The 27,812-nt window shown below is 36.0% G+C and overlaps 1 protein-coding gene across 1 annotated transcript in view; it reads right to left on the reverse strand.

Annotated features, from left to right (window-relative positions):
• Positions 1–27,812, reverse strand: part of LOC104163027 (zinc finger protein 280D-like) — a 47,911-nt gene that overhangs the window by 12,730 nt on the left and 7,369 nt on the right. The window contains 13 exon segments of the mRNA XM_009701905.1: positions 5,591–5,627; positions 5,796–5,914; positions 6,447–6,509; positions 8,174–8,314; positions 9,537–9,781; positions 11,224–11,358; positions 11,954–12,100; positions 12,197–12,297; positions 12,737–12,894; positions 15,365–15,594; positions 17,331–17,440; positions 20,028–20,195; positions 24,720–24,837. Of these exon segments, the coding sequence (XP_009700207.1) occupies positions 5,591–5,627; positions 5,796–5,914; positions 6,447–6,509; positions 8,174–8,314; positions 9,537–9,781; positions 11,224–11,358; positions 11,954–12,100; positions 12,197–12,297; positions 12,737–12,894; positions 15,365–15,594; positions 17,331–17,440; positions 20,028–20,195; positions 24,720–24,837 (1,772 nt within the window).

The following is a 27,812-nucleotide window of genomic DNA, read 5'->3' on the forward strand; positions in this document are numbered from 1 at the left end:
GTTACTCCCACAGCTTCTTTGGCTAAGCAGTACCGAAACTCAGCTGCAATCTTTTGCCAAACATCCCTTTTTTTGTCCACCCCTAACCAAAAGTAACCTCTTCTAGGATGACTGTAGCTTCAAAAATTTCTAGAAAACAACTTTAAGTTATTTAAGTGGCTCAAGGTACCTTCCAGACACTCAACTGAACCATACCCAGCATTATAAATACAAATCCATCTTACCACCAAAAGAATGGAAAGTTCTCTGCCTTTTTTTTTTTTTTGGGGGGGGGGGTGGGGGGGGGGGGGGGTGTTTGGGTTTTTGTTTGTTTGTTTGTTTTGGGGTTTTTTTGGTTTTGTTTTTTTTTTTTTTACGAACTCCAGATTTCAGCAGAAATTCCCCATTTTGAAAGATACAAATCTAAGTAGAGCCAAGATTCATAAAACGCAATTCTCCCCCAAATATCTGATTGTATGATCATTTACTGGGAAGGTACATGTGAATGTACAGTTAGAGAAGAAAAAGCTGCTTTTACGCTATGGTGTTTTACGCTGTTAACAGCTGAAGGGGAAAGGAAAGACGGTGACATTCATGTTACTTGACGCTGTCTCCAGTTTCTCACCTGTAAAATGAGGTTAGTAATGAAGACAGCTACGTAATAACTTACTATTATTAACATGAGTAGTGAAGCGTTATTATGCACAAAGCTGCACAGTTACAAACATTTAACAGAAAAACAGAAACAAACTTTTACTTTCTTGTCAGAAAGCCTTTAAAAAAGGTAATATATCATTTGCAAATCAAGCAAGGTTGCTGTGCAACTACATGTCTTTTAAGAACCAATAATGCAGTGACACTAACATCCTAAAAATAACAAAGAAGAGACAGGTTACAGTACATACAAACAAAATCTTCATTCTTTAACCATAAGGTAAACTGGTTATACCATGCATATTCATGCTCTGTCCTTGCACATGTGGTCCAATATGTTGCATTATTCCCATAACTTTGTAGTTGTTGGGACCATCAGGGTATTTAATATCAAGCCAGGCAGGTTTACTTGCATGGTTTAATACTGGTTTTATGTTATGTTATGAGTTTACCACGACTAACTTTTCCAAGATCCTCATGTAAATGGAAGCAAGACGCCACAACACCAGCTGTTTCTACATGAACTATTTACACAAAGCTGGCAAATCTGTGTGTAGCTTACAAGTGTTTTAACTGCAAGTCTGAAACTTTAAAAATTTCTGTAGTAAAGCTGTAAAAGAACCAAATGATAATATTCCAAACGAGCATTCACAAGAGGTATAGTTCACATCACTTCAAATCAAAGTGTCAACCTAGTGTAATTCTGGGAAATTCTTGAGAACATTTCTGAAACCACAAAAATCTGTAATCATATTCCAGTTTTGTTGTTGCCAGAAACCTGAATGAAACTAAAATATCATAGATTCAACTTCCTCTGAAATGCAACAGCATGTTCACAATGAAAACACAAACACACTATGCTTTTTTGAATGCTGCTGTGTCAAAACAGAAATAAGTCCTGCAATAAAAACCTCTAGTAGGTCAATGACACGAAGTTGCACAGCAGCATTCAAGATGGAACATAGCTTCTGTCAGAAGAAAAAAAGCAGCAAAAAGAACAATGTGACTTTAGAGTACGGAGTAAGCGTGCAGATGCTCAACCACAAAATATGCATAAAAGACAACGGATGACAGGATCCTCAACATTATTAGCAATACCACAGTGGTTGCAGAAGCTCACTATCACCAAAACTGTTACTGTTTGAATACTAAAAGTGAAGAGGACAAAAATACCAGTAAAAATTAATTAATCTCAGAGAATTTGATTATGCAGAAGAAAGTGCTGCAAATCAAGAACAGCTTGCATTCATCAAAAATAATCTCTTATAACTAGGAGGTTATAAACAGTGACTGATCAGTAAGATTAGCCCGATCTATTAGGTTGCTTGGAAGCTAGTAAATGAAAGATTCAAACAAGACACATATCCACTGCAAACAGGAAGTTGAGTTTGGAGGAATACTAGATATTCATCATGACAAAAGGAAAGCTCATCATATATCCAGACAGCCTGTTGATGGATAAACTTGCTATAGATTATCTAGAACTAAAGATGAAGTCAGAAGCAGTGAAATCAAAAGCAGCAGATGTCTCAGCAGCTTGAGTACAGCATCCTTGAAGATGAGAGATGATACCAAAAGAATAAGGTGTGAATGAACTGTAGCTGCTCCACCCTCAGAATCAAGGCTCAATAAATGTATTTGCTTCCATCGCATGCTTTCCTCCTATAGTACTTAGGAGCAAAAAGAAGCTTAGCTACCAGAGCAAAGCAGCTAACAAATTCCTTTGGCCAAGATTCAGTTTATGCAGTTACATGCGACAGAAGTCATTCAAGGCATAGTTCACCACTACATACTGTAAAGTCATTGGCAGACAAAAATGCAACTTGAATATTCAATAGATCAGGACTTGTATGTTTTAGTGAACACTCAAAGAGAATGACAAAGCCCTTTAATTTCAGAAGCTAGGATCAAGTTCAGAACAAAATGGGCTTTGATGTCAACGCATTTATGTCATCATTTATGCACTACTCTAGCTTGGGATGATATCAATAGACTTGAGCAGCAAAGAAACACTGAGAATGAGCAGTAAAGAAACACTGCATTAAATAAGTGAAACTCCTGGTAAGCCTCTCTTCAAAGGAGTATAGCCCCCAAAAAGCTGCAAGTCAGTGTTGCAAAGCAGAGAACATTATCACAGAAGGGCCTTTGCCAGACTACAGTATTGGTAGAAAAGACCAGACCTGCTGCCTAAAAGATGCAAGAAGTGAATACCACAGCTTCAATGCATGAAGAGAAAGGAAAGGTCTGGTCAGATCCTCGTTTGCTTACATACCAAAATAATCCCAAGCTGGACTGGGTTCAATTTTCTGGTCCACAATGATGTATCAGTGAGCCAAGGCAGTATAGGATACCTGCTCACTTTCAACTCCCCTGCAACAAAAATGTCTGCTGTCAGTTCATTTAAAAATCTTGTTAATTGTTGCGCAAAGCAGAGAGTTGAGCATTAGAAGAGTACTGGCATAGTTATTAAGCCTTATTCCCTCAGCACAAGGTGGATCCCTAAACAAGGCAACTTTATGTACAGTAACAATTTTAAAAGCAATTATATCTCCACCTATGTTATCTGTATCACTAATAGCAGGATTCTGGTCAAAAGGCAGTCTCATCAACACTACACAGACCTCATGGAACATGTCTGGTCATTAGTAAATAAAGATGAGTTTCACAACACATACAGTCTGATATATAACAAAAGATACCATCTGAGAGATGTAAGAGAAGATCCAAAAGCGTTCAAGACTGTAAATGTGAGCCATTGTTTTCATTGATGAACTGATTCTGAAGAGTCCCATAAACAAGTCATACCTCATTGAATTATAGGTCAAAGAATGGGAAGAAACACTCAGATCATTGAGAAACTACACAGCAAAACTTATGAATATTGTCTGCAAGTTCTTCTTCTTCCAAAGCAAATCACAGCGTACCATGAAGAACCACCTCGCAAAAAGATGAGCATTTTTGTGTGTACTCTGTACTGCAAATAATGAATTAAAAAGTCTGCTACACAGGCATATTCATGCTCTTAGGTTTAGCAATGATATATCCTTGTCCAAAATATCAGAGAATTAGTATATGGAACAGGACAAGATTTACCAAAATTAATGAAACCTATGAGCATGACAGTTTCAAAATGCACCATCACAGATTGTATCACCTCATGTAGTACCAGTAACTAATCCTATGCCAACATCAGAGCTCTCAAAAATAATGGCTATCTGCATCTGTCCTAATCTAACAGCTTGCAGAAACAAACCTGCACGAATTCTTGACTCCACTTCAAATCTCTTCGGTGCTCACTCATCTCTTTCCAAGTAGTATATACTTTGTATATCCACTATATACTTTATATCCAACATTCTTAAATATTTTCATAAGTCTCTGTAATATATTCAAGACAGCAAGATCCTTGTGCAGTACTGACAACTGCCTGCCACAACTGTACCTCTTTCCCCACCGTTCAGTACATCTATAACCTTTCCTTACATATAGTTCAGCAAGTATTAATTCCCAACACCTAATGCCAGCTCCAAGTAGAAAAGCTAAGGTATTCACAGCTATCACTGCTCAACACTATTTTTCCATTGTTTGAGTTTCACTGAAATATAAGCTGTTAAAGGACACAAGCAACTCTGGATTAATGAAGGGAATATAGCTCATCCTCCGAGATGACTCTTTCCAGTGTTTTGTCCAATTTCAATATTTTGTGCTCCAAAATCAGAAATTTCATTTTTTAAATTGGCTTTTTGGAATGCTTTCCCTAATTAACTTCCTTCCTCTGTTCATTTCTGCCCAAATATATTCATTCTTTTTAATAATGTCTATTAGTCACCTCATCAGACCACCAGTTTTATTCAACTGTATCACAGGCTAAACAGTTACTAGTAAAGGTTTGAAGTTTATAGCATATATTTTGCTCTACTGTTACTCATAGGCAAAGAAAATAAATTTCTATGTTTGTCTTAGGTGACAGATTATTCCAGTACCCCTTCTTACTGGTCACTTCACAGGAACTAAGAAAGAAAATACTAAATAGTTATGAAATAACCTATCAGGGATATTTCCAATACTCAGTAAAGGTTGATTTATTCTTAGAGGCCTAAGAAATTCTCACGCTGTTGGAAGAGTTCACATCATGCATGGGAATACCTAATCCATTTTAGAATCCTGCTATAGGGTAGATAGACTTAATGACACCTTGTTGTTAAATCAGGGTTAAACTATTTTCTTCCATCTTTTAAAACATTTTTCTTTGCAGTCAAATTGACATTTTTGTTCCTGTGTTCTGAAATGGTTTAGAGAACTCCAATGTTCGATTCAACTGATATACCTCTGAACCTTCAATTAAGGCATAAGCAGGCTCACAAGCAACATTTTAAAGCTTCAGGTACTGTTCCAGGATAATCAGGGATACCAAGCCATCCCTGATCCTTCTAAGGTTAAAAAAAAAAAATCCCACCAAAACAAAACAAAAACAAAAAAACCCACCACACCAAGCAAACCCTGCAACACAATCTCCACAATACTGCAGGATCTTTTTCAAATCCTTAAAAGACCTGAAAGCCAAAACCCTCATATTATTTTTTCTTTGAAAGACAGAATTAAAAGTTAATACAAAACAGTATACCTTTGTCATATCACAGAATGGTTTAGTTGGAGGAGACCTTAAAGATCATCTAGTTTCAACCCCCCTGCCATAGGCAGGGACACCTTCCACTAAATTTGACAGAATTTTGAAAATAATTTCTCAATATTTAGGAAAGATTAAGACTGAATTTTTCCTACTTGAATAAAGTTTACTTTTTTATATTCATATTAAAATTATGTAAAGAACATAAACCACTCATTTAATAAAGTTAATATTAAAAGCAAGTTGAAATAACAGTCTCACTTATTTTGGCCATCTGTCACTAAACTAATAGAAATAAACATTGAGCAGTGAAATAAAAAACCAACTTACTCAGATACTTGTTCAGCAGTTGGGATATCTACAGAAACTGAAAATAAAAATACAGGATTTAAGTAAAAATCTTTTAAAGTGTAGAAATACAGAAGTACTCACTTTCAAATTCAAGTAGACAGAAATAATGATAATGCAACTGAAAAAAAGGACTACATTAACACAGAGACATCCACTATATAAAAAAGACAGTGTACGTACTCACCTTTCTCTATAATAACTTGACAAGTATGACTGTGGCTTTCACTCAGATGTGTGGCCATGCTATCTAAGCCAGAAACATCAGTCAGGAAATCACAGTTAAGACACACTACAGTCACACCTCTAGAGAACAGAAAGTGAAAAAGAAGTGTAAATACAACATGGCTGTGAAAAGAGTTTTCTTAACTTACAGCAACTGGACAGACTATGAAAAAAATAAATAACGTTTCCTGCAACTTTAGATGAGATGACTCAGGAAAACATATTCTTACTTTTTATACTTCAACTAGCACCTCGAAATCCCTATCAATGACGAGGGCATCTCCATGCTGGACGTAGTAGAAAAGACCACCACTTAAGACAGATATTTATCTGTAAAGCATGAGTTTCTCTGTTTTGGTGGGTTTTGGTTTTTTGTTTGTTTGTGTCCCTTGTCCCCTCTCCATTTTGCACATTATGAATAATTGGAAAATAAAGCAATAGAAATATTTTTTAAAACTGCTCCGAGTTAAGGAAGAAGTTAATAAATGTGGACAAATATCAAATATTTGTCACTGAACAGAACACTACAAGAGGCTCTAACCTCACTTAACTAATCAGTTCACTATCAGAAAGTCAAAGTGTAATGATCTGTAACTGAAAAAAGCTGAATTACCGTAGCTCTTCTGAATGCTTCTTATAGATCCAAAATCTTTTACTTGGACGAGCACTGTGAAAACTAAGTGTAAGAAAACATTACCACTTAGACTGGTTTTCTAGAGTACATTACTCCACATATCCCTTACACTGTACGTGGTACTGCAATTTGTTTATCATAAGGCATGAAAATAGAAGGCTCAATTACTGATCTGCATTATTCTAAAGCATTAAATTGCTGAAAGCTTACAGGCTTGTGAATCTCAGCTCTATTTTAAAACAGTCTCTCTTGTAAATAAGAAGTTTGGGAGGGGCAAGGCCTAACTTCGTCAGCACAGTCCTGAAGAACATAGTTTCATTGCTTTCAACAGCAGTTTAGGTCTTGAAGCACCATGGCTGTAGCTATTCAGTGCTCCACAAAAGAAGCGAAGCTTTGTTGAACCCATGTTTCCTGAAGAGGTGGCTTTAAAAGACATAAATCAAATTTTCAAACAACCTGTAAGTTCTCATATGCACATTAAGTATATGCCAACACTTTACTCTCATATGAAACAAAAAGCGAGCAGCTGAGTACAGGGGCTGCTACTGCAGAAACACCCTCCCTCCTCACCATCCCTTGTTCCTTACACTTGCAAAAAAAGACGATAGGTGCTGTGAGGGGTCAAAGTAGGTGGAGCATTAGAGCATCAAGTAGACAAAGGACAAAAGACTGGCTATTCTACTGCATGGTGGAATTTGACAACACCCAGAACAGGGGCAAAAGTAAGAAGAGTTTAACTTAGATTCCCCTCTCCCCTTCTGAAGTAAACTTTCTCTTGTACAATCAGAATTAAGAGCATTCATTTTTATTGTTTTTTTTTTTAAGCATGCATTCATAGCTTATATGCATAAAAGCATGTAAACTGTTTCAGCCTAGGACTTACATGAGCATTGAAATTAATATGAATAGGTCAACATATTAAAAAATACAAAAACTTGTAAAGACTTAAGTCATAAATTCAAGAATTCTAGCATTCAAAAATGCCAAGGCATTTTATACATACAGGTATTTAAAGAGACAGCTGCATTCTGTATTTTTCCGCAATACATTTTGCTTGTTCATGGCACAGGATTAACAAGTAGGTTTTCAAAATTTTGTTTTACCATCACTGCTAAGTGATCTGTGTCTAATTCTTGCATAGTATAATTCCATTGCTCTGAAAACTAATGCATTTGTTTTCTTAACAGGCTTTTTTACAGCTGTCATAACCAATACCCTATACTGTCTCACAACCAGTGACAAACCTCCTGCAAAATGAGATGTTATTTTTACGGATGATTAGAAGTAGTATAAGAAAAAGTATCCACTTGAGTATGCTCTCTGAGACATCCTTTACATGGTATTCTGAGCATAGATTTCGTTAACAATAGCTGCGGCTGTATGCATTCAGCACTTGTAAAATCAGATCATGTATTCAATCTGAAACCCAGAAAACACGTAACAATTAGTGATTAGCTGTTAAGTCTGCCTGAAATGATTATGGAAGATCCCACAGAAACTCTGAAGCAGAGGCAGAAGACAGCCTGAACCGACAAAACAAGAATATGGGGTTTAGGCCCTCATTACAAAGTAAAAATCCAACCTTACACATTTCCCTGCCAGTCTTATGACCCAGTCCAAAATTCAGCTAATAGAAACACTTAACACACCTTATATGAATACAGAAAGTATTTGACAACCCAATAAAAATTTTGAAGAGTTCTTACCTCATCATGTGATTCACATAGGCTTTGCTACAGCTAGTGTTGTATCTGCATAAGCTACAGTGGACATAAGCAGGAAAATGGCTTGCAAAATCTTTTATTTCTGAGTAACACTCAATGCATTTGTGAGCTCCCAAGCGATACCTAACAATAATATGAGAGAGTTAACAGTTAATATCAACACTTTAAGGCAAAATAACTATTTCAAACTTTTTGCCTTAGGTCAGCAGCATGTTTGCCTACATTCAGGAAAAAATGAGGAACCTAAAAATATATCAGTTAAATACTTATTATAGGTTATGTTAGTACACATGAAGAAAACGTTTGGTTTTTTGTTGTGTTTTTTGGTTTTGTGTGTGGTGTGGGTTTTTTTTCCCCCTCTTGAATCATACTGCCGTTATGATCTTAATAAAAAACTGAAAGTTAATGTAAGCATCTGTTATTGGCCACCCCGGGAAACAAGATACTGCAGTAGACGAGATCGTTCAACTTCAGCTGCTGCTGTTGTCCTTATGTACTTGAGAAGGATTTCAAAGAAATGCTTCATCCACTACAATGCACAGACAAAGACTTTGGTTTTCCTGTCACCCCTGATACTCACCGCAATCTTCGAGATACATCTACAGAGCAAGAATGTAATCCCGCTTTTCTCCAATTTTGCTGGCCGATTTTGGATGTCTCAGAGAGCTACATACTGAGTGTTAGCACCTTATTGGAAGGGAGATGTCTACAATCTTTGACAAATAAAATTGCCAGCTTATCTTAGCCAATGAAATTATATTCTAGTCCATAAAACACCCATTAAATTATTAATGTAACGATAGCCAAACCCAATAAATTGTGAATATAAGGACAACATTCTCCCAACAGTTTGTCTTACTTTCTTGATTATTTTAAATTAAGGTACCTCCTAGGACAGATAAGACTTACCCTTTTAAATAATGGGTTCAAACAAAACCCTTAAACTGGAGGAAAATACTTTTCCCTCCCTAAGAAAACTTGCAAAAAACACCCAGGCAGATGTATTCCCCTCCACAGGTCACTTTTAAACATAAATCCGCCTAATTAGTTAGTATTCCAAGAATCTGTGGTTCTATGAAGAGAAAAATTCTAAGTTTAGAACAGAAAAGCTTCCAGAATATCTTACACCATAAAGTAGTCTACCACCAACAAAACTGGTGAATGAAGATTCAGAATTATAATCACAGCACTAGTATGTGGAATTTTACGTGCCTGCTTTTTCCTCAAAACTTTAAAGTGTCAAATATTCTGTACTGCAGTATTAGAAGTTATTGAAAGATAATTAAATGATCAGTAATTTATATTCAAAGTACACTTTAAGATATTTTTAATGCTAATATTTTACCTTAGATTATGCAATGCTGTATTTGTAACTTCTTTTTTTTTTTTGCTGTTGGTCCATGCATTTTGCTTCTTCGATGTACTTGGTTTTGATTTTGCTTTTGACTTATTTGTATTAGATCTGTTATGATTTTTAGTGGCTGTATTTTTAGCTTTAGGTGACAACTGAAACGTGGAAGAGCTTGTACTAACAGAAGATGTAGCTGATGATCCTGATTGAAGAGATCCAACAGATGCTCGAATAGTCACCTACAAGTATGAAATTAAAAAATTTCCTATTTAGATTCAAGCTTTCCAAGTTCTCATTTCTATTTGTCTCAAAGTTTAAGCTGCTTTAGGACAAAAATCGTAGCATAAGAAACACTCCTCAGTAAAGACTGCTTTGAAAAATATGAAATACTGTTGACTAGAGTAAACCTAACCTCAATAGTCTATTAAATGCTTAAAAAGCTCTTGTTTTGGTGGAAATAGTTAGTCACGACAAAACACACTGCTCTTTTCAGACCTGCAACTGGCTACATCCTGCTTTCTTAAAACAAAAAAAATAAAGCTGTGGAAAAGAAACAGAAGAGTCAGGCCAATTAGCTATACTAAGAATATCAAACAATCCCATCAGTGCCTGGATTTAACGAAAGCCCTGTGTCTTGTTGCCTCATGATTAGCCAGTCTACATCCCTCAGATGTTTTTGGTCCTGATCCTAGATCCCCAAGGACTAATTCTGGTTTCTGACCTCTCATCTGGTATTATTGCACTCCCTTGTCTTGCCCTTACATTTGATTCTCCAGTTTTCACTCACAGTATGTCTCCTAATCACACTTCTTGGTCATACTCATAGTTTAGAAAAACCTCTTCTAAACCAGGTTCCAAGCTCTTCAGTCTCATCATCTACATCCTCTCAAGGTCTACTAACACCAAAATTTTAACATTGTCAAAGCTTTTATTAGATCAGGAAGACCCTGAAATCATCAGAAAATTGAAGTATTGTCACAGACTAGAGTATCAGTGCTTTACATTCTGCCAAGCAACACAATCAAATTAACTACAGCCATTTTCCCTTCCTAATTCTACAGCAAATGAACTGTGAAGAGCTGATCAAAACGTTAATTTCCTTTTTTCTTTCAACTGAAAGGACATATATCTTCACAATTCATTAAGAAACTGTAGTAAAGAGTCCTGGAATCTACAAGAAAATCATAGTCTAAGTGGTTCCTTCTCAAGAAACAGAAGAATGATTTTTAAGCACTTATTGTCTATGGAGAAGTAGGTCTTGCACTCCATGATTTTTTGCCACCACCTTCCACAGATGGAGAATCTTTCACAAGAAATGATGCAGACCCCTCAGACCAACATCCAGACTATCTCATTTTCTCCTAGCACAAGAAAGGACTAATGGGAGGGGGCAAATTAACCAACAGCTCAAGAAAGCAGCAGCACTGACCGGACTACTGGTATATATACATATGGAAGGATGGGACAGAGAGCAATACACTACAGATCACCATGAAGCAACCATAAACTGTGTCTAGCAATTCTTGCAACAGGAGTATTTTTTAGAGTTTCAGAGGCAAGAAAAAAAAAAATCTTTGGTTTGGAAAAGAAAGGAGAAAAGCACCTCTTTCTATTCCACCCCTTTCTCTACCAATACATTTTTTTCCTTTGCCCCCTCTAATTTTCCTACATGAACACTTACCTTTGTTCCAGGAGGCAATCCTTCTAACTGTTTGGGTTTCCTAAATGTTCGGTGATGCTGAGTCTTGTGATCCATTTTTTCTTTGCATGTCAAAAATTGCAGTCTGCACTTAGTGCAACGGTATATTCCTTTTTTCTTTTAAAAATGGAAGACAATCTACAGTAAGCATGAATGTCATGATAAACAAAACTCCAACCCTCACTTGTCTCAAGCAATGGTCATCCAGTTTCTAAAACATCAACTGGACAAACTCCTAATGTTCTACAAAGCCAAGATACCGTGTAGGAATTAGAGAGAATGTTTAAATATTTGAAAATGCAAGGCAGTATCATTACTAAGAGGAGGAGGAATCAGGTTACCAGTTACCAAAAGATACCATATTTCATTATCTTTTTCTCTACTTGAACTAGCAAAAAAAAGGTTTGCCAGTAACCTCAGGAAAAGTGGAACACACTACAACTTCATGAAGAAACCAAATAGCATAGATACTCTTTCAAGGATATTCGGAGATTTTCTTTAAACGGGGAACTGCTGTCTCACAAAAATATGACAAAGTCTAACAATTCCCTTAAAGACTTGTCAAAAGGAGGAGTGATAATTATTCTTTCATATTTTATTAACTATTCTTATCCAGTAACAATCATACAAATCAGTTATGCTTTTTTTTAAAGAGATTCATTACATATAATTAGCATTTTTCTAGCATTAAAGATTAAAAATACCTGCTTACCTGATGCCTCATGTAATGATGCATATATGGTGCTCCAATTTTAATTACTTTGAGGCAAAATGGGCATAGCAAGTGTTTCGTATTTTCATGAACTGTTCTAAAATGTGTTTCTACATCTGAAAAAGCTGAGGATCTGTAGCTGCATACCTAAAACAAAGAGTTTCACTTTCTTGTTAAAAGATTATTGATAGTAAAGACAGGGGGGTGGTGTAATCTAAATACAAAACAGTCACTCTGAGATACCTGGCAAACATACGGCATTTCACCTGGCTTATGATTGTCCTTCATATGTTGCAAAAGAACTTGCTCTGTTTCAAAGGATAATTCACAGATTTTACAAATCGCTAGAAAAAGTGAAAAACAAGAAAAAAGTAAAAATTCATTTGGGGTTATATATGTATTATAATTTATCTACTTATGTGAACTGCATTTATCTGTAAAGGTAATGCAATCTAAAAATTAGTCTGCTCTTCAGAAGAAATTTGCTATACAATTTCAGGAATCCAGGAGTGCAAGGCCCTTAAACAACATGAATTCTTGCAGTCAAGCTTTCAACTAAAAAAACCATAACAAAACAAAAAGCTTTTTCAAATATTTTTTTCCCCACACACATTGCTCTAACATAAATTGAATAAGTGCTCAGATCCTATATTAAATCCCAAGATTACTGCTCTTAAAGTACAATAGCTTTATTCTGAAGTTACAAACCAGCAAAGTAAAAGTCAGAAAATACCTAAAAATTTTAGGTCACAAAAAGATTCAATGTGATACAATCCAACTTACTAGATGACTCGTAAGGCGTGTGTGTACTTTCAATGTGGCACTGCAGCTGGAATGGGGTGGGAAACTGACGGTAACAGTGCTGGCAGGTGGTGTGGCTTTCCCAACTTTCACTGCTCTGCTTCTCAAGCTCCAAGTGATGTTTCATGTGGTTCATAAATCTTTAAATGACAGTGCACAAGTGCAAAAACCCACATTTTAACATTCACTATACATATCACATGCAAGACATACAGGATTCTTTAGAAACTGTACTCTGTAAGGATGTCTCAGTTCAAAAAAATCTAGGGAATATGTGTTCATAAAAAAACAAAACAAACAAAAAAAAAACCCCAAAAAACCTAAAAAGGCAACAAAGTTAAGCAAGCTGACTATGCCAGAAATCATCTTTCAAAGCTTAAAAAGAAATCTTGACTGTTGTAAGGAACGTGGAACATATCTGAAACATGTTCTAAGACTAAGCAATCTATTGCATTTTTCATGTTTGCTTAGATAAACTTCTTGCCTTGAAATAAAGGGAAATTAGCAAAGGCAACAACAACAAAACATGTCAGCTGTTCACACTTCACCACTACCAGAGTCTCAAAGCCACATTCTGAAACAAGTATAACTTTATCTCTGCTGAAAACTATTAAGTAGCAAGAAAGTACCTGCAATTAGGACATTAAAGCTTTATCTGAAACCACCGCTATCCAAAACTGGCAGGATTCCAGGAGCATTCTTTGTATAAAGCACAGAGGAATGAAGTTGAATTATTAAGGACAGTTATCAAAGAATGCCACCATGCAGCTGACAGTCAAAAGAGTACAAGAAACTTGGCGGTACGTTACTACTTCAAATTACCACCTTTTCCTCATTAATATGTCCACCTATCTGTACTAGGAACCTATTCTGATTGAAAAGTCTAGGCAACCATGACAACATTGGCAGGCCACAATTACTGATGGAGCAGCACAAGGACAGGTTAGTTGCACAACCCACTACTGTTAAACTTCAGAACCTGCTCTATTTTGAATGTGCTTTATTTCATTACAGCCAGAGGAACTATTAAATGTAGGTCACACTCACAAAAGGAATGTAGTCCTCAAAGTGGTGACCTTGGAATTGGAAAAAACAAATGAGCAAAGAGAATAGTCTCTTCAGCTCAAGCTTCTATAATCATGCAGATGCTTAAAAAAGAAAAAAGGAAAAAAAAAAGCTAACTGAAGATATCCCGCTACCTAAGCAGAAGAAAGGAATTGACACTAGTACTGCATATTACCTTAACAGAACATTATTTCAATGGTGTGTTCAACCACAGCTCTTTTAAAGAAAGCAGGGGATTACCCTGATGAATCACTTTGTGCTTTCCTGAATTAAGGTCCAGAAAACTTCCACTAGAAGTAGAAAGGTACCATGTATTTATTTTCTCCACTCTAAATGGTTAAAGGTATACAATATACCTTGGAATAAAAATTCTGAGGTTATAGAACTATGGAATATAGATACAAAGTTACAGTAAAAATTAATATGGCTTAAAGCTGACTCTAGAGAAATTCAAAGAAAAAATTACATGCTCATTTTTAATGACTTGCTGTGGAACACATAGGCACCACAGCACCGATAGTTTACAACATAATGCTGAGTAGAAAACAGTGCCTGAAAAATATTTTTTTAGATGAACTCAGTATCTTAATTATTCTTTCTGTGGACTACTTTTCATGATACTGCAAAAAAGTCGTATTTGAAAAGTATTAGGCATACAAAACTAGAAGAAAAACCTCTTGGCCCACATCACATATTGTTTATTGCTCTTAAAAAGATAAAATTGCAAGCGAAGAAATGCCATAATTAACAGGAACTATAAAATCACAAGAGTAAACTCTTTTCAAGTCTAACACACAACCTTTCCAAGCTGCTTAAGACAAATTACTGGCACTTTTACTTAGGATTTACACATACCTAATGACTAATAGCAAATGTAACATTTGTAATCACATGTAACTTGTTTTGTTCAATAATACGGGTCCAATGTTAGCATAAACCTGTTCATTTTAATTTGCAGACTGTGCCCTTTGAAGGAATAGTCCATTTTTCAGTTTTACATTCTGCTACTTCAGCTTCCCTTGAAGAATGCACGTAAAAAAGTTCAATGACCTTAGCTTCCAAGAGAACAATGAGACAAATTCGTCTACCTATTAAAACAGCTTACTGAAGTTTTTTGCAGCATTTGGAAGTAAAATTATTCCATCAAAATAACAAATGTTAGCGAAATAAACCACCAACTATTAGTCATTCTGCATCCCTAAAGGAATTAACACTCACATCTACTGCTATCACCATCAATCCAAATGGCAAATTGTAAAATACTTTGTGTTGCCCTTTCTAACCCCAAAGTCCTACAACTGCTCTCATTAAAACACTACTGTTTGTTAGACACCGTTAAAATTTGCACTCTAATCTTTAAAAAGTTTAAGTCATGGCCATACATGCATACTAAAAATTAATTCAATTTCTGTTCAGTCACACAGTATTATCAGTTTTCAATATGAAAAAAATTTCTATTCCAGACAGACAAATTTTTAATGCATAAGACTAAATGCTATGGGCTGTAAGTGATTAACAAACAATTAAGGAAGCGAGTCCAAATACCTTATGTTATTTTTAAGAACTTTCAGACAACTGAAGCACTTAAATGTCGTATGAGTCTTCTGCTCCTGTTGTACTTGCTGGGTGTCACCTTCATGTTTCCCATAATAAAAGTCATTAACTAACATGATCAACTTTCCTTTCTCAGATTCAGCAGTCTTGCTTGTTGTGCTTGAACATTCCGTTGTGGTCATTCCCAGGAAAAAGTTATTTACCATATCTGGACAACAATACTGGATGGAAAGGAGGAGGAGAATCAGGACATCAGTGTCTCTTACCAAACTGCATCGATGACAACAGCATTTTAAAAACTGAAGCCACTCACTAACTAGAATTAGATGCAAAGCTCAATTCTCTTGACACACCGGCTTTATTCATATTCACGTATAGATTTTGAACAGCAACTAATCTTTAAGTAGTGTTTCAGTAATAAAACACTATATATTATAAAAACTGAAAAGGGATTATTCTGATAGGTTCATACAAGATAAATTTAAGGTAGAAATCAGAATACCACTGTTGCCTTACTCATTAGAAAAATGTCTGCTTCATTTAAATTTAGTAACGAGAAAGAGAAAAGCAGCTTTTATGCAAGTATTTTGCTGACTAGCATAAGTTTACTGAGAACTTAATGGAAAGTTTTATATTTTATTTCTTTGGAGAGGACATATGTTGAAACCTGCAAAAGGTCTTTCCAGCATTACTGAAAAATTCAGAAAATCTAAGTCACAACACACATTGTTCAGGCTTCTTTATGTCAAAGTGTACATAATAAATGCTTAAACAATAGCTATACTATGAAACTTAATGCTTAAAAAGTATGAAGTACTTCATATAGAAGATGCTATGAAGTTTCCAACAGTGAACAAAATTAGAATGTTTCAGAGGACGGATCTTTTCCCCTGCTGAATAATGGTTCTTATTGTGCAGGACTAATTTCCATATGCCTCCTAGTACAGAGTTCATTTCATACCGAGTTACACTTACACAGTAGATTTACCCCATATACCTTAAATAAAAATTTAATTAAATAATACTAAGTAAACCCACTTCTTTAATGGTTCTTTCATTTGGTTGATGTACTCACTGCAAAAGCTATTTTCCACAAATAATGATGACAGAAAGAAAATCCTTGATTTTTTTTTTTCACTGTTATGTTTCTTAACTGTGTTTTGAAGCTGAACAGGACAGTAGCTACCATTTAGGGTATCCTAAGCCCAGTAAATCAGAATGATCCACGTTAACAGTAACTTGGAGCCTCACAGACTTCTATCACACGGTAGTTCATATTGCTTTTTGCAGGGGTTATTCACATTGTATATAAAGTGCAAAGCCATTTCTCTGACCCCTAAAATGGAATACATATGCCTGAGAAAAGCACAAATGTTTGCCAAATAATAAATATTTTCTGGGAAACAATGTTTCTAGAAACAATAACAAGTAGTTTCATAAGCAGACTAAGTGACACTTAGTTTCTGAAAGCTTTGTTTCTCACAGTTTTTAAGTATGAACTACAAATTAATTTTTTCCCCTCAGCTTAACAACTTTTTTAGCTACTAAGTGATGCATCAAGATAAAAAGGTAAGTTTACATTGTCATCTTTGTCTCAGTAGCAATCTAACACAGATGTGGGTCAACTGGCTGCCTATTACCATATGCACTTACCTTCATCAAATTCACCTGAATTGGGCCAATTGTTCAAGAAGTTATGGCTGTGGCAGAGAGAAGTCATACAGAGACAGCAAGTATGCCTCAATTCATTGGAAAAATAAGGCCAAAAGTGGCAAGATTTAGAGCTCCCCTACTCCATCCTTCCTCTCCATGGTTGCAAGACATTGAGCATTTGGGCTGTGTTTGATTATAGCCAGAAGCTAGACAATATTCATATCAAAACACAGCACACTTTCATAACCAAACAGAAGCCCACATTAAGTTTGATATAATGTTTATCAGCCCCAAAAAATTCTACCTTCATATGATTTTTTAGAGGATCCATAAGATTGAAATGAATATTGCACTTCGGACAAGCTCGTGGAAAAGGTCCTCCATTTTTAATGGTGCTTGGTGCAGCATTTGTACCTGTAAAATTTAAAATACATTAAGATTCAGAATTCACAAGCAGAATACTCTATTTATTATTATTAATTATTCTAGCAAAATCTGCTGTTTCAAATGAAAGCTATGACAATTGATGTAGCTGTAGTATCCATAAGCAAGGTTTTACAACCATCTTTTAAGTACCCTTCCTTTTTTACTCAACTGGCTTTGAGTTTGTTCTGTTTGATAGACCCATAAACAACTTACAAAATCTCAGCAACAAATAAGGAAAAAATGCAAGGGAGTGAAGCTAGCATGATAGAGACAGAGCATTAATTCTGCACACCACTACCCCCCAACTCCCTGGGTAGGTTAGATTTTTTTATATTTTTAAGAACTTTACTTCTCAGATGAACATGTAAAACTTTTTTTATGCCATGACCTGATCATCATCACCATTGTGTTCAGATAACTGGTTTTAGGACAGAATTTCACCATCTGGTTCTCAGTGATGAGAATATTTCTCTCTGGACAGTTGTTGGAACCTAGGCCTATTCAGATGCATCATTCCTGTTGAGTAAAGGTGTATTTGGAGAACCTGGAGGATAAATCTTCTAAATAATCACCCCCAGTAATGATAGGAAATAGTATCTCCCTTATCAACATAAAATGATTAATACCTTTTGAGCAAAAACAAAACCAAAAAAGCTTTGCATTAGCTTAAATTTTAATGAATAAACACAGGCTTCTAGTTTTCTCCAAACTGCCAAAACACATTAGATTAAGAGCTACTTTTCCCGATTAAGCTCTCCCGCATTCTCAAGTCATCCACAGATCTGGAGGACTCCATGCTGAGTAAATAGTTCAGAAGAGGTTAAACACAAGAAGAGTTTCAAGTAACTTCTCAACTGTAGAGTAAACTGTACCCTGCCAGGGCTATGAAAAAAATGTAGTAAAAATAAACACACAAATACATCCACCTTATAACAAGGGAATGAGTAATTGTATGATTTAAGAGATGACAATACAACAGTGTTATACATTTTTTTCACAAAATAGTCTTGCATAGTCCATGAGGACTATGGATCAAACATTATTTTTCCTTGAAGATATTTATGATTCTTAGCAATGCTGTTAAACAGAAAGTCCTTCACATCAGTGGATGGCCATGCAAGGGATGTACCACAAAACAGTGCTGCAAGTCTTCACTATTATGCTTTGTAAAACATTTTGACATGTCACAGCTAAATGCAAGCCGAGTTGGAAGAAAACAGGTTCTGCAGCAAGATCTCGTGTTCTGTGGTGCTTCAGTGCTGGATTCTGTGACAGATTAGAAACTGCTATGCTAGCATGGGACAGCTTAGACAAACGCATAAAAATAAGGTTCTCAGTGAATATGATCTACTTATTTGCTACTGCATTTAGTAAGATCCTCCAGTTATCTTTTGTATATTATCAGCTGCAGCACAGTAACTGTTTTACTGAACACAGGGGGGTGGAAAATTTTTTGCTGCAATATTCCATGTTATAGCCACTTCTTTCTGATTGCTGGGGAAGAGTCTGACAGCAAACCAGCTGCAAACAAGACATGCAAAAAAACCAAATATGAAATGATTCCAAACAACAGAATCACTCTGTAGGTAGCTTCTCATTTTAACACTATAGGAAAGAGTATGTGGTTGGAAATATCTCAAAGTCAAGAATAAATGCTCATCTATTGCAATCAGCTGGAAAGCACCTTTTGGTTCAGGAGGAAAATGCACCTAATTATTAATATGCTGAAACAGCCAGACTATCTCTCCTTGTAGGGGGGGGGAAGGAGAGAAAGGTCTTTCAAAGAACATTCTCTCTTTGAAACTTAAATCCCTCTCTCCTCCCTTCCCACTACTATTTTAAACAGTACCAAAAACACTGCTGTAAAAGAAAGGGGGGAACTGCAAAACACACTTTGCAATAGTTAGTCAAAGTACAGAATCACAGAATAATTTAGGTTGGACCTGTGGAGGTATTTTTGTCCAACCTCCCACTCAACACAAATCCGACCTTACCAAGATGCTCAGAGCCATGTCCAGTCAACTTCTGACTATCTCCAAGGATGGATATTCCACAGTCTGAGTCCTTGCTGCCTTGCCTGACATTCGCACAATCAATTTCTTTTTTTCTTCTTTTTATCTAATCAGAATTAGTTGGTAAATTCAGTAGTCACAGAATTCTTTCAATCTTTATTTTCCGGTTGGTTGTTTTCTAAAATTTGAACTCTCTATTCAGTTCTTTGACATAAAAAATCTGAACTACGAGTATGAGGTCAGGGGTATTTATTTTGATCATCTGTTTTCACAGCCACTGAACAACTTAACTAATCATTGCTTTACAGAATTCAAACATACCTACTAAACAATAAAAGTCTAAAATTTGAGTAGGTAATAACCTAGGATGTGTTAACTTGTAAAGGTATGTAAATCCTTGCATAGAAAGGTTTCTCTTATTTTAAGGCATAAGAACAGAGTTACTTATTTACATTGCCTTAATAGCATTAATAGTACCCATCAACTTAAACATTACAAGAGTGCTAGCTTTTTCCATGAAACAGATGCATGGACTGACGGCTAGACCATTTAATCTACCCTACCTTTTGAAGATACATTTTGTGATGGTGTTACTGTTGGAGAGTTAACTGTAGGTGAAACAGCTGAATTGCTTCCAGCACCAACCTCATTAGGCTTGGCCTTTTTTGGAGTTACACTGTTGCCTTCTGAAGTTGCAGGACGCTTAGATACAAAACCACTCTCATTCAGACCTACAGTGGTTTAAATTAAAGAACCTCAGGTTTTTTTCCATAGTATATTATGAACACATTAGTGATGCCTACACTTGAAAGGATGGACAGGTCTACATAAAGCAGTTAAGATGGATTAATAATGAGCCATACAGAAGTTAAGAAAACAATATCCAACTCAGACTGAATATTCTAAGGCAAATGGAGAAGGAATGGGTAAATGCAAAGACATACAGACCTGTCCCTGAAACTCAGTAAATCATACTATGATCCTCTGAATTTATTTGGCTTACTTTTTACATCTTGACCCACACTAATCCGACACAAGGTGAATTCACAGTGATAAAGTTAATCTAAGCAGCTGGTTTCTGCAATGCACATTATTTGGAGGAACCTCTGCCCTTCTGACAAAGAAGATCTCTCCTTTTTCCTGGCCCTATGTTAATGCTGGTTTAGTTTGTTATTTAACTCTGTAAAACATTTAAGACTTCAGTTTGTATGCAAAATCAAAACAGTGTTGTAACTTCTAATGACCAATCACAGCACACCCATTTGCTCTCTTCTCAAAGAAGAGCTGATTCACTTATGGTTTGCAGTATCGCTTCCAAAAAGAGAGAATCACTAAAAAAATAACTCAGAAATTCAGAGGTTCAGTGCCTGATTAACATGCCCATCAATACTTGGCTTCATCTTGTGCTGGAACCCATACCTCTGTCACTGTAAGATTACCCTTGATGATGCAATCTCAATACAGAGGTCAGTCCTCAAATAGACCTGAAAGAGCACTGCTACAGACCAAGAAGTCTGCCAGCACAGGCCTTGTAAATCTCTCACAATCACAGACTGCAAACAGCCTTAAGACTATCATAAACAACAATAAGGACCAGACTTCAGTTCCAGACACAATGATCTGAACTAGGGATATTCTCATACATTCCCCTCCCAATGGTCTAGCTGCTCCAATGTTTTCTTTGGGTGTAACAAGAAACTGAATTAGTATCTTCAAAAGTCTTCTCAACAAGCAGCGATAACTTGTGTCACAAAATTATTCAAACTTCTGAGAAGCAAACCAACCCTCTCCCACCAAGTTGTAGATAGTTACGACTGAGTAAACGCATCTAGCAAACAGTCTGGATAGTATCCCCGTGCAATCCACGGAGGCTAAGACTCCCAGCAGGGAATGCTGGTATTTGAGCATCTTGGAGAATTTATCACACTACGCGTCACATACAGGAAAACATAATTCACTTGTTATATATGTATTTAATCATCCTAACATTCTACTCTGTAGCACACCTTTCCTTCTTTCTGACATAAATGAACATATTAAGCTCAAATGTCTCACTCTATGCATTGTTTGCCTAAGGTAATTAACACATTCACAGAATAAACAGGTTATTAAATTAGATAATACTACTTCCTAGGGTTTTTTAATTTACTTGTACTTGCACTGTTAGGTATATGAGCTGGCTACACTGACGTATGTGTCTTGAACAGCAAAGGCTTTCATACAGCTGGTATGACTTCAGCATTCTTCTGTACGACTGAGACTATTAGAGCATCAGGCCATCAACCTACAACAAGAACCTCTGATATATATTTAATTGTGTGTACCTGTGTAATGAGGGCCAGGGAAGAAGATCTGACTGATTTTACAAGAACCTTTAGTATTTTATTTTACTGCGGAAAACTTGATTTGGAAAAAAGGACTATTTTTACATATTAACAAAATTGGTAATATTTCGATTAAAAAAGCTTGACACATCTGTCACAAAATCTGAAGGCTATTTTTATAGAGGTGAGCATTCTTAACTGTTTATACAACTGACATAATAAATTCCCACTTTCAGAAGAATTATAATAATACTAGGTGAATATATACAGGGTTGCACTTGAATTCTGTTGTTTGTTCATTTAAAAAAAATTTAAGCCTATTTTGAAAAATAATCACACTAATTCCAAGTATTATATTATATCTAGCTGGTATAAGTCAGATCGATTCCTCTTTTCATCCAAGTGCCCTTCTCAGCTGGTGCGTGGACACAAGAATTCCTTGGATCGCCCATGTTCCAGATTAATGTGTCCAACCCTCTACCCAGCAGACCACACAGCTGAAACTGCCAGGGACTCCAGATGCTCAATACAGCAGAGAAAAGAAGCAGCCAAACAATTCTTGTTCAGTTTTCAGGCTGCTCAGGAGTCTATTACTTCCACTTCATGCTATTAGTAAATACTTTTGTACATATTTTGTAGCTATTAGGAAACAGTTGGCTATAGTCACACACACAGTGTACAATATCTAAAATAACTGCAAGAAGGAGCAGTTTGCAGATTGCTACAAAGTATACCAGATGCAGTATCACCTTGCTGACAGGTTTCTAAACACACACTATACCACTACTGTAAAATCCTTAATGCAGTTACATGTATCTGGGCTGGCTGGGCCTTATTTTATGAACCATGGCAAAAGACAATAGAAATGGTAACCTGGAATAAAAGCATCAAAGGTACTGTGGTAACAGTCAGATCAAATTAACAGAATAGGAACATGAAAGCCAAATTGTTTCAGGCCTCTAGTGCATTGTCCCTCACCAACATCTCCCATTAATCTAGTGCTATGAATGCACGTATACAGTTAGTCAGCTCCTAAATACCAAAGAACAGTTCTTCTATCGGTTATGGCATTTTCTGGTTCCTCCAAGTAGGTAAAGTTTGTGGGAGAATGACCTCAAAATACTCTCACAAAGCAAGCTACAGTTTTACATACATCCCCAGCACCCATCCAACCTGCAGACAAGAGTTACCAATGCTAACCTACCGATGTTTAACCTAACATCACTATCTATTTAGCAGCCCAACAAAATTAGTGTCCTTTAGCAGCTTGTCATTTCCCTGCTTAGACCTCAGAAATAAATATTTATGCTATATTGAGCTAAAACATTTCTTTAATGATCCATGTACAGAAGTTAAATCGTCCTGCAGAGTACCAGAGGTCAGTTTCCAAAAGGATTCTGCTTTTAAATACTGTATTCCACAATGTCTTGTGCCCACAGTGCTACACATTAGAGGAAGCGTAGCACCAACACAGGCAAGTAGGCATCAGTACATACGAACAACATAAACATAAGTGCATTATGTGACCTCACCATGCAAGCCAAACCACAATATGCAGACACCTCCTTGTTGTGAAGTGAAATGGATCTTAAATTTGCCTTCTGTGTCATAAAGATAGTCATGTTTCAATTCACAATTATAAACCTTTCCTTTTACTTTCTAAATCCTATAACCATCTTACAGAAATAGACATAGACCAAGTATATTTAAGACACTCTGAATTATAATCCTTGATGCTTTTAAGTACTTAATTTTTCTTGACAACTAATACAAGCAATTTTTAAACATGTAAGCAGGTCTCCTAAATTAACAAACAAACAAACAACCCACAATTAAACTTTAATACCTGTTCTTTGGAGAACAAGGGCTGAAATACTGACCCATTCGCAAGAAATAAAACCTTTGCTTACTTTACAAAAAGCTATTTAACCCAGTAAGACAAGAATGAGATCACAGAGTAGTTGGACACCTGCAAGGAAATACACTACCAAGCCTTCACTCATAAGTATCTGGAGTGAATGCCTGAACAAGAGATGCAAAATCATCACATCAAGCTGAATAAACAATCACTCTTGTTCTACACGGCTTGTTAGTATGACCAGTTAGGCCATTCATGGTACATAACCTGTTACCTCATGAAAGAATGAGAAGTGATTGTCATCTGTAACTTATAGACTGAATGACAGGATTCTGGTCAGTTATTATAAACGTACAGTCCTTCACAAAAGAGAAGGAAAGTTCCAAGTTATAGCCTCTTTAAGACTCAATACACTGCATGCTTCAAATCTACTTCATCTGCTCTGACAAAAAAAAAAGGTGTGTTTTTGTTTGGTTTTGAGTAGGTTAAAGAGCTTCAGTTGAAACACAATTTAACTAGTTGAAAAAAAAAAAACCACACCACTTCGTTGTCAAACTAAGTACTCTTTCCTTTTGCCTCTTTTTCAGACAGGATCATTTTGATCCTATCTACTCCAACTCCTACATATAGCAGTCAAGAAACCAAGATCCTCATCACAAGGAATCCACTCAGCAGATTCAGAAAGTTCTGGTACTGTTCACAGCCTCTCTCTTGCTAACAGCCATTCCTATGCATGCTAGTCAAAGAGTGCTGGATATATGGAAAATGAGCCTTTATCAGTCAAAAAAATTACAGTGGATCTGGCAGGTCTTTTTTTTTTTCTAAATGAGCATTATAAGAAGACATCAGTTAATATTACAGTCAGTCTAATATGCTGAAAAGCAATGTCTCAGAACACAGGGCTCCAAAGTTTTTTTCATTAAACATTATACAGTGTTATGTACAGGGGAAGAAAAAAGTAGCTATACTATGTTCTAGAAATCCTATTTAAAGTTATAACTCAAAGATCTGCACTACAGTTAAATGACATTAGGCTGTTTCTTTCTCTTATGGACTACTACAGATATACCCACCTGTTACATTCACTGCTGGCCCAGTCTGGTACTGTGGAACTCCCGAGTTGTGTCTCACACCAAACAGTATACCAGATGTATTATCTGGTGCAGCTGGTGGAGAATCCATAATATAATCCTAATAAGATATTTTTGAGAGGGAAAAGAAATTTGAGGTTTAACATTTTTTTACTTGCAGGCTTCAAAGGGTTCATCTTAAAAACATATGAGTACTTTTAAGCAATCATAAGTACTCAGCTGTAAATCAACTTTACAATCTCCCCAAAATAGTTTATTTTGACATTTTAATAAGTTTGCAACTCCCATCTCAGTATTTTATAAAATACTACTAAACCTGTTTGAATTGCTAATTGTAACTGCTTTTGTTCAAAAGTCTGATATTTCAAATTATACTTGAATTGTTTTTCAAAAAACTCATACTTTCTTCCTTCAACCCAAACTCAGGCATTTGCCTGTTACTCTTGTATAACAGCTAGCTTCATTTTAAAAGATCAGAAAACGGAACTCAAAAAGTAGCACAAACTCGCAACAAGCAGAAGCTTAAAGCAAGATGATATTAAACAAATCAAATTCTACTAACTAGTCAAGCTTTAATGAAAGTAAAAGTATATCTATAGCATGTTGACTGGGAATGGCACTCATTCATACTATCACTCAAGGGTTTTTTCTTTTATGTAAAGTAATTTCATAAGGACTTCTGGAAATATAATCAAACCTTATTTCCAAAACACAGCTAAACTAAAAGTTGGTTCATGTTCCTCAGCGCCTTGTTACATTAAATTTTGAGCATCTCCAAGTACAGGTATCCTCATACCTTTCGATTTAAAAGGTCTGCCCTTCAGCACTACATATAACCTAAAAAATAAAACAGTCCACATTTCTTAGTTTTACCAGTTTTCAATGTTGGAGCTAAACACCCTTGCTGATAACTCAATAGGTAACATTTGGAGGGAAAAGAAATATGAAATTTAGTTCTCTTTACAGATATTCAAGGTTAGGGGGCGAGGTAGGAGAGGAACACTTTCCAAGATTCATCAGTGCTGCTCACATCTTAATAGGCCATTCATCCTAACACAATCAATCTGAAACATGAAATATTTTCAGCAATAGCAATACGGACTTAAGAAAAACCTTGTAATAGAGCTAGGTTTAATTCAACATTAACATATGAATGGCAAAATACTGGCATTTGATCTTTCTACCCCTAAATAATTCAGTTGGTTACACTTCATGAAGATGTACTGTGAAACAAAAAACTTGACAAAAGCAGCTCCATTTTCCTAAAAAAACTAAAAGATCATCCAATACACATACACAGACTTTGTCATCCATGTATCCACAAGACAAAGGTCAAAATATTTTGCTGTAAAGATCAATCTCACAAAATGCTTCCCATTCACAATTCTGCTACTTATTTAAAAACATCCCCGTGGAAGTTACATTTTAAACTACCACCAAGTTGATTAAACTTGATGGAAAGAAGTCTAAAGAAGTGCACAATTATCACACAAGTACCAGAAAAGATTTGAACGAAAACATTTCTCCCCATCCTGCTTTTTGTTGTACATCTCTTAAATGAAGACCCTGCAGGACCTTAATGATAAGAGCCACGCTTTCTTCCAGTGAGTGACCTAATCTAATCTGGCCAAACTAAACATAAGTGTTCAAGAGCAGTTGTGGAAATAGTTACTAAATTTCCCTGCTCTATTGTTGTAAGTAACAGCTACATGAGCTGCAGTCACAACAGAGCAGGTGTAACTGTAGCCACAAGGGTTTCAGACTACCCAGTGAAATTACAAGCAAAGCAGCTTAGCCTGCAAGCCCCACTTGAAGCACCACTAATGCTCAGGTGGTAAGCCTGGGGTAGGCTTAACATGGAGGACTATGCACACCACCTACATTTGAAATACGGCCAATACAATAGCTACACACAAAATCTGCTTTTGTTACTACTCTGTGGTTGATTTGTTTTTACATGCTGCTAACATTTTAACTTTCTTCAAAATAATAGCCTGGGTATTTTGATGGCAGGCGTACATCTCCCTAGAATATACTAAACATAACTGGTGAGCAAAAAAGTAAATACAGACATCCTGGCAATTCAGAGTCTTAATTTTCAAAAATTCCTTTTCTGTTTACAATTATTCTTTTCATGCAATTTGGCTCTGCCATTTCACATACAGAAAAACCCTGTATCTGCCCATGCTTTAGAAAGCAGAAACATTTTAAAGGAAAAAAACCAAAATAAAACAAAAAACAAAACAGCTTTACCACATCATAAAAAAAATCCTACTAATATGTACAGGTACTGTCACGTGCAGAAAGATAAAACCGAACACCTTTATAAGTTCCTAGGGCTCAAAAGAAAAATACTCTACCACTACTCTCAGTTTTCCAACAGACCAGTGAAAATAATGGTTTCATACTGTGCATCCTCAATTTTCTAACTGTGGAAACCAACATGATAATTGGTAATCGCATCCACACAGAGAAATTACAATACATGTTATTGGACCTTCGCTCTCCCAAAATTAACTAGGAACAACTGGACCCTGAATCACACTCAGATAGAGGAAACTGTCTATTAAGTAGGGGAAAGATATGAACAGAATTGGCTGGGGCTTATTGGAGAGCATTCCGAGTGCTGAATTACAGAAAATATTCACCAGTAAGATGAAATTTTTCTTGAAGAAGAAGATAGCCCTACGCTATGATATACAACAGCAGCTCTGACTGAATTACAATTGCTGTAAACAGTATGACTGAAGCCAAATTGAGCTCAGAATTCCTGGAACTGCATTCGTGTACTGCAGTAACAAGAACACAAAAACTAAAACTTTTACAGGAAGTCCATTAATCAAGCCTGTGATTGGAAAGGGGTATTTCAATGCTAAAACTGGAATACCAAACATTGATAAAAGTTATATTATAGACCTACATGTTATGAAATTGAGGAAACAAGTGTTTCAACCCACCTGGTGATCAAAAGCAATCAGTTCCCATAGAAAAACAACTTTGACATCCTGACATTAAAAAAATATTGCAGCATATTAGGAATGCAAGGGCACTCTGAAGGATGTTCAGCTAAAACAA

This window comes from Cariama cristata, unplaced genomic scaffold, assembly GCF_000690535.1.
Source record: "Cariama cristata isolate BGI_N322 unplaced genomic scaffold, ASM69053v1 scaffold1996, whole genome shotgun sequence".
Taxonomy (NCBI): domain Eukaryota; kingdom Metazoa; phylum Chordata; class Aves; order Cariamiformes; family Cariamidae; genus Cariama; species Cariama cristata.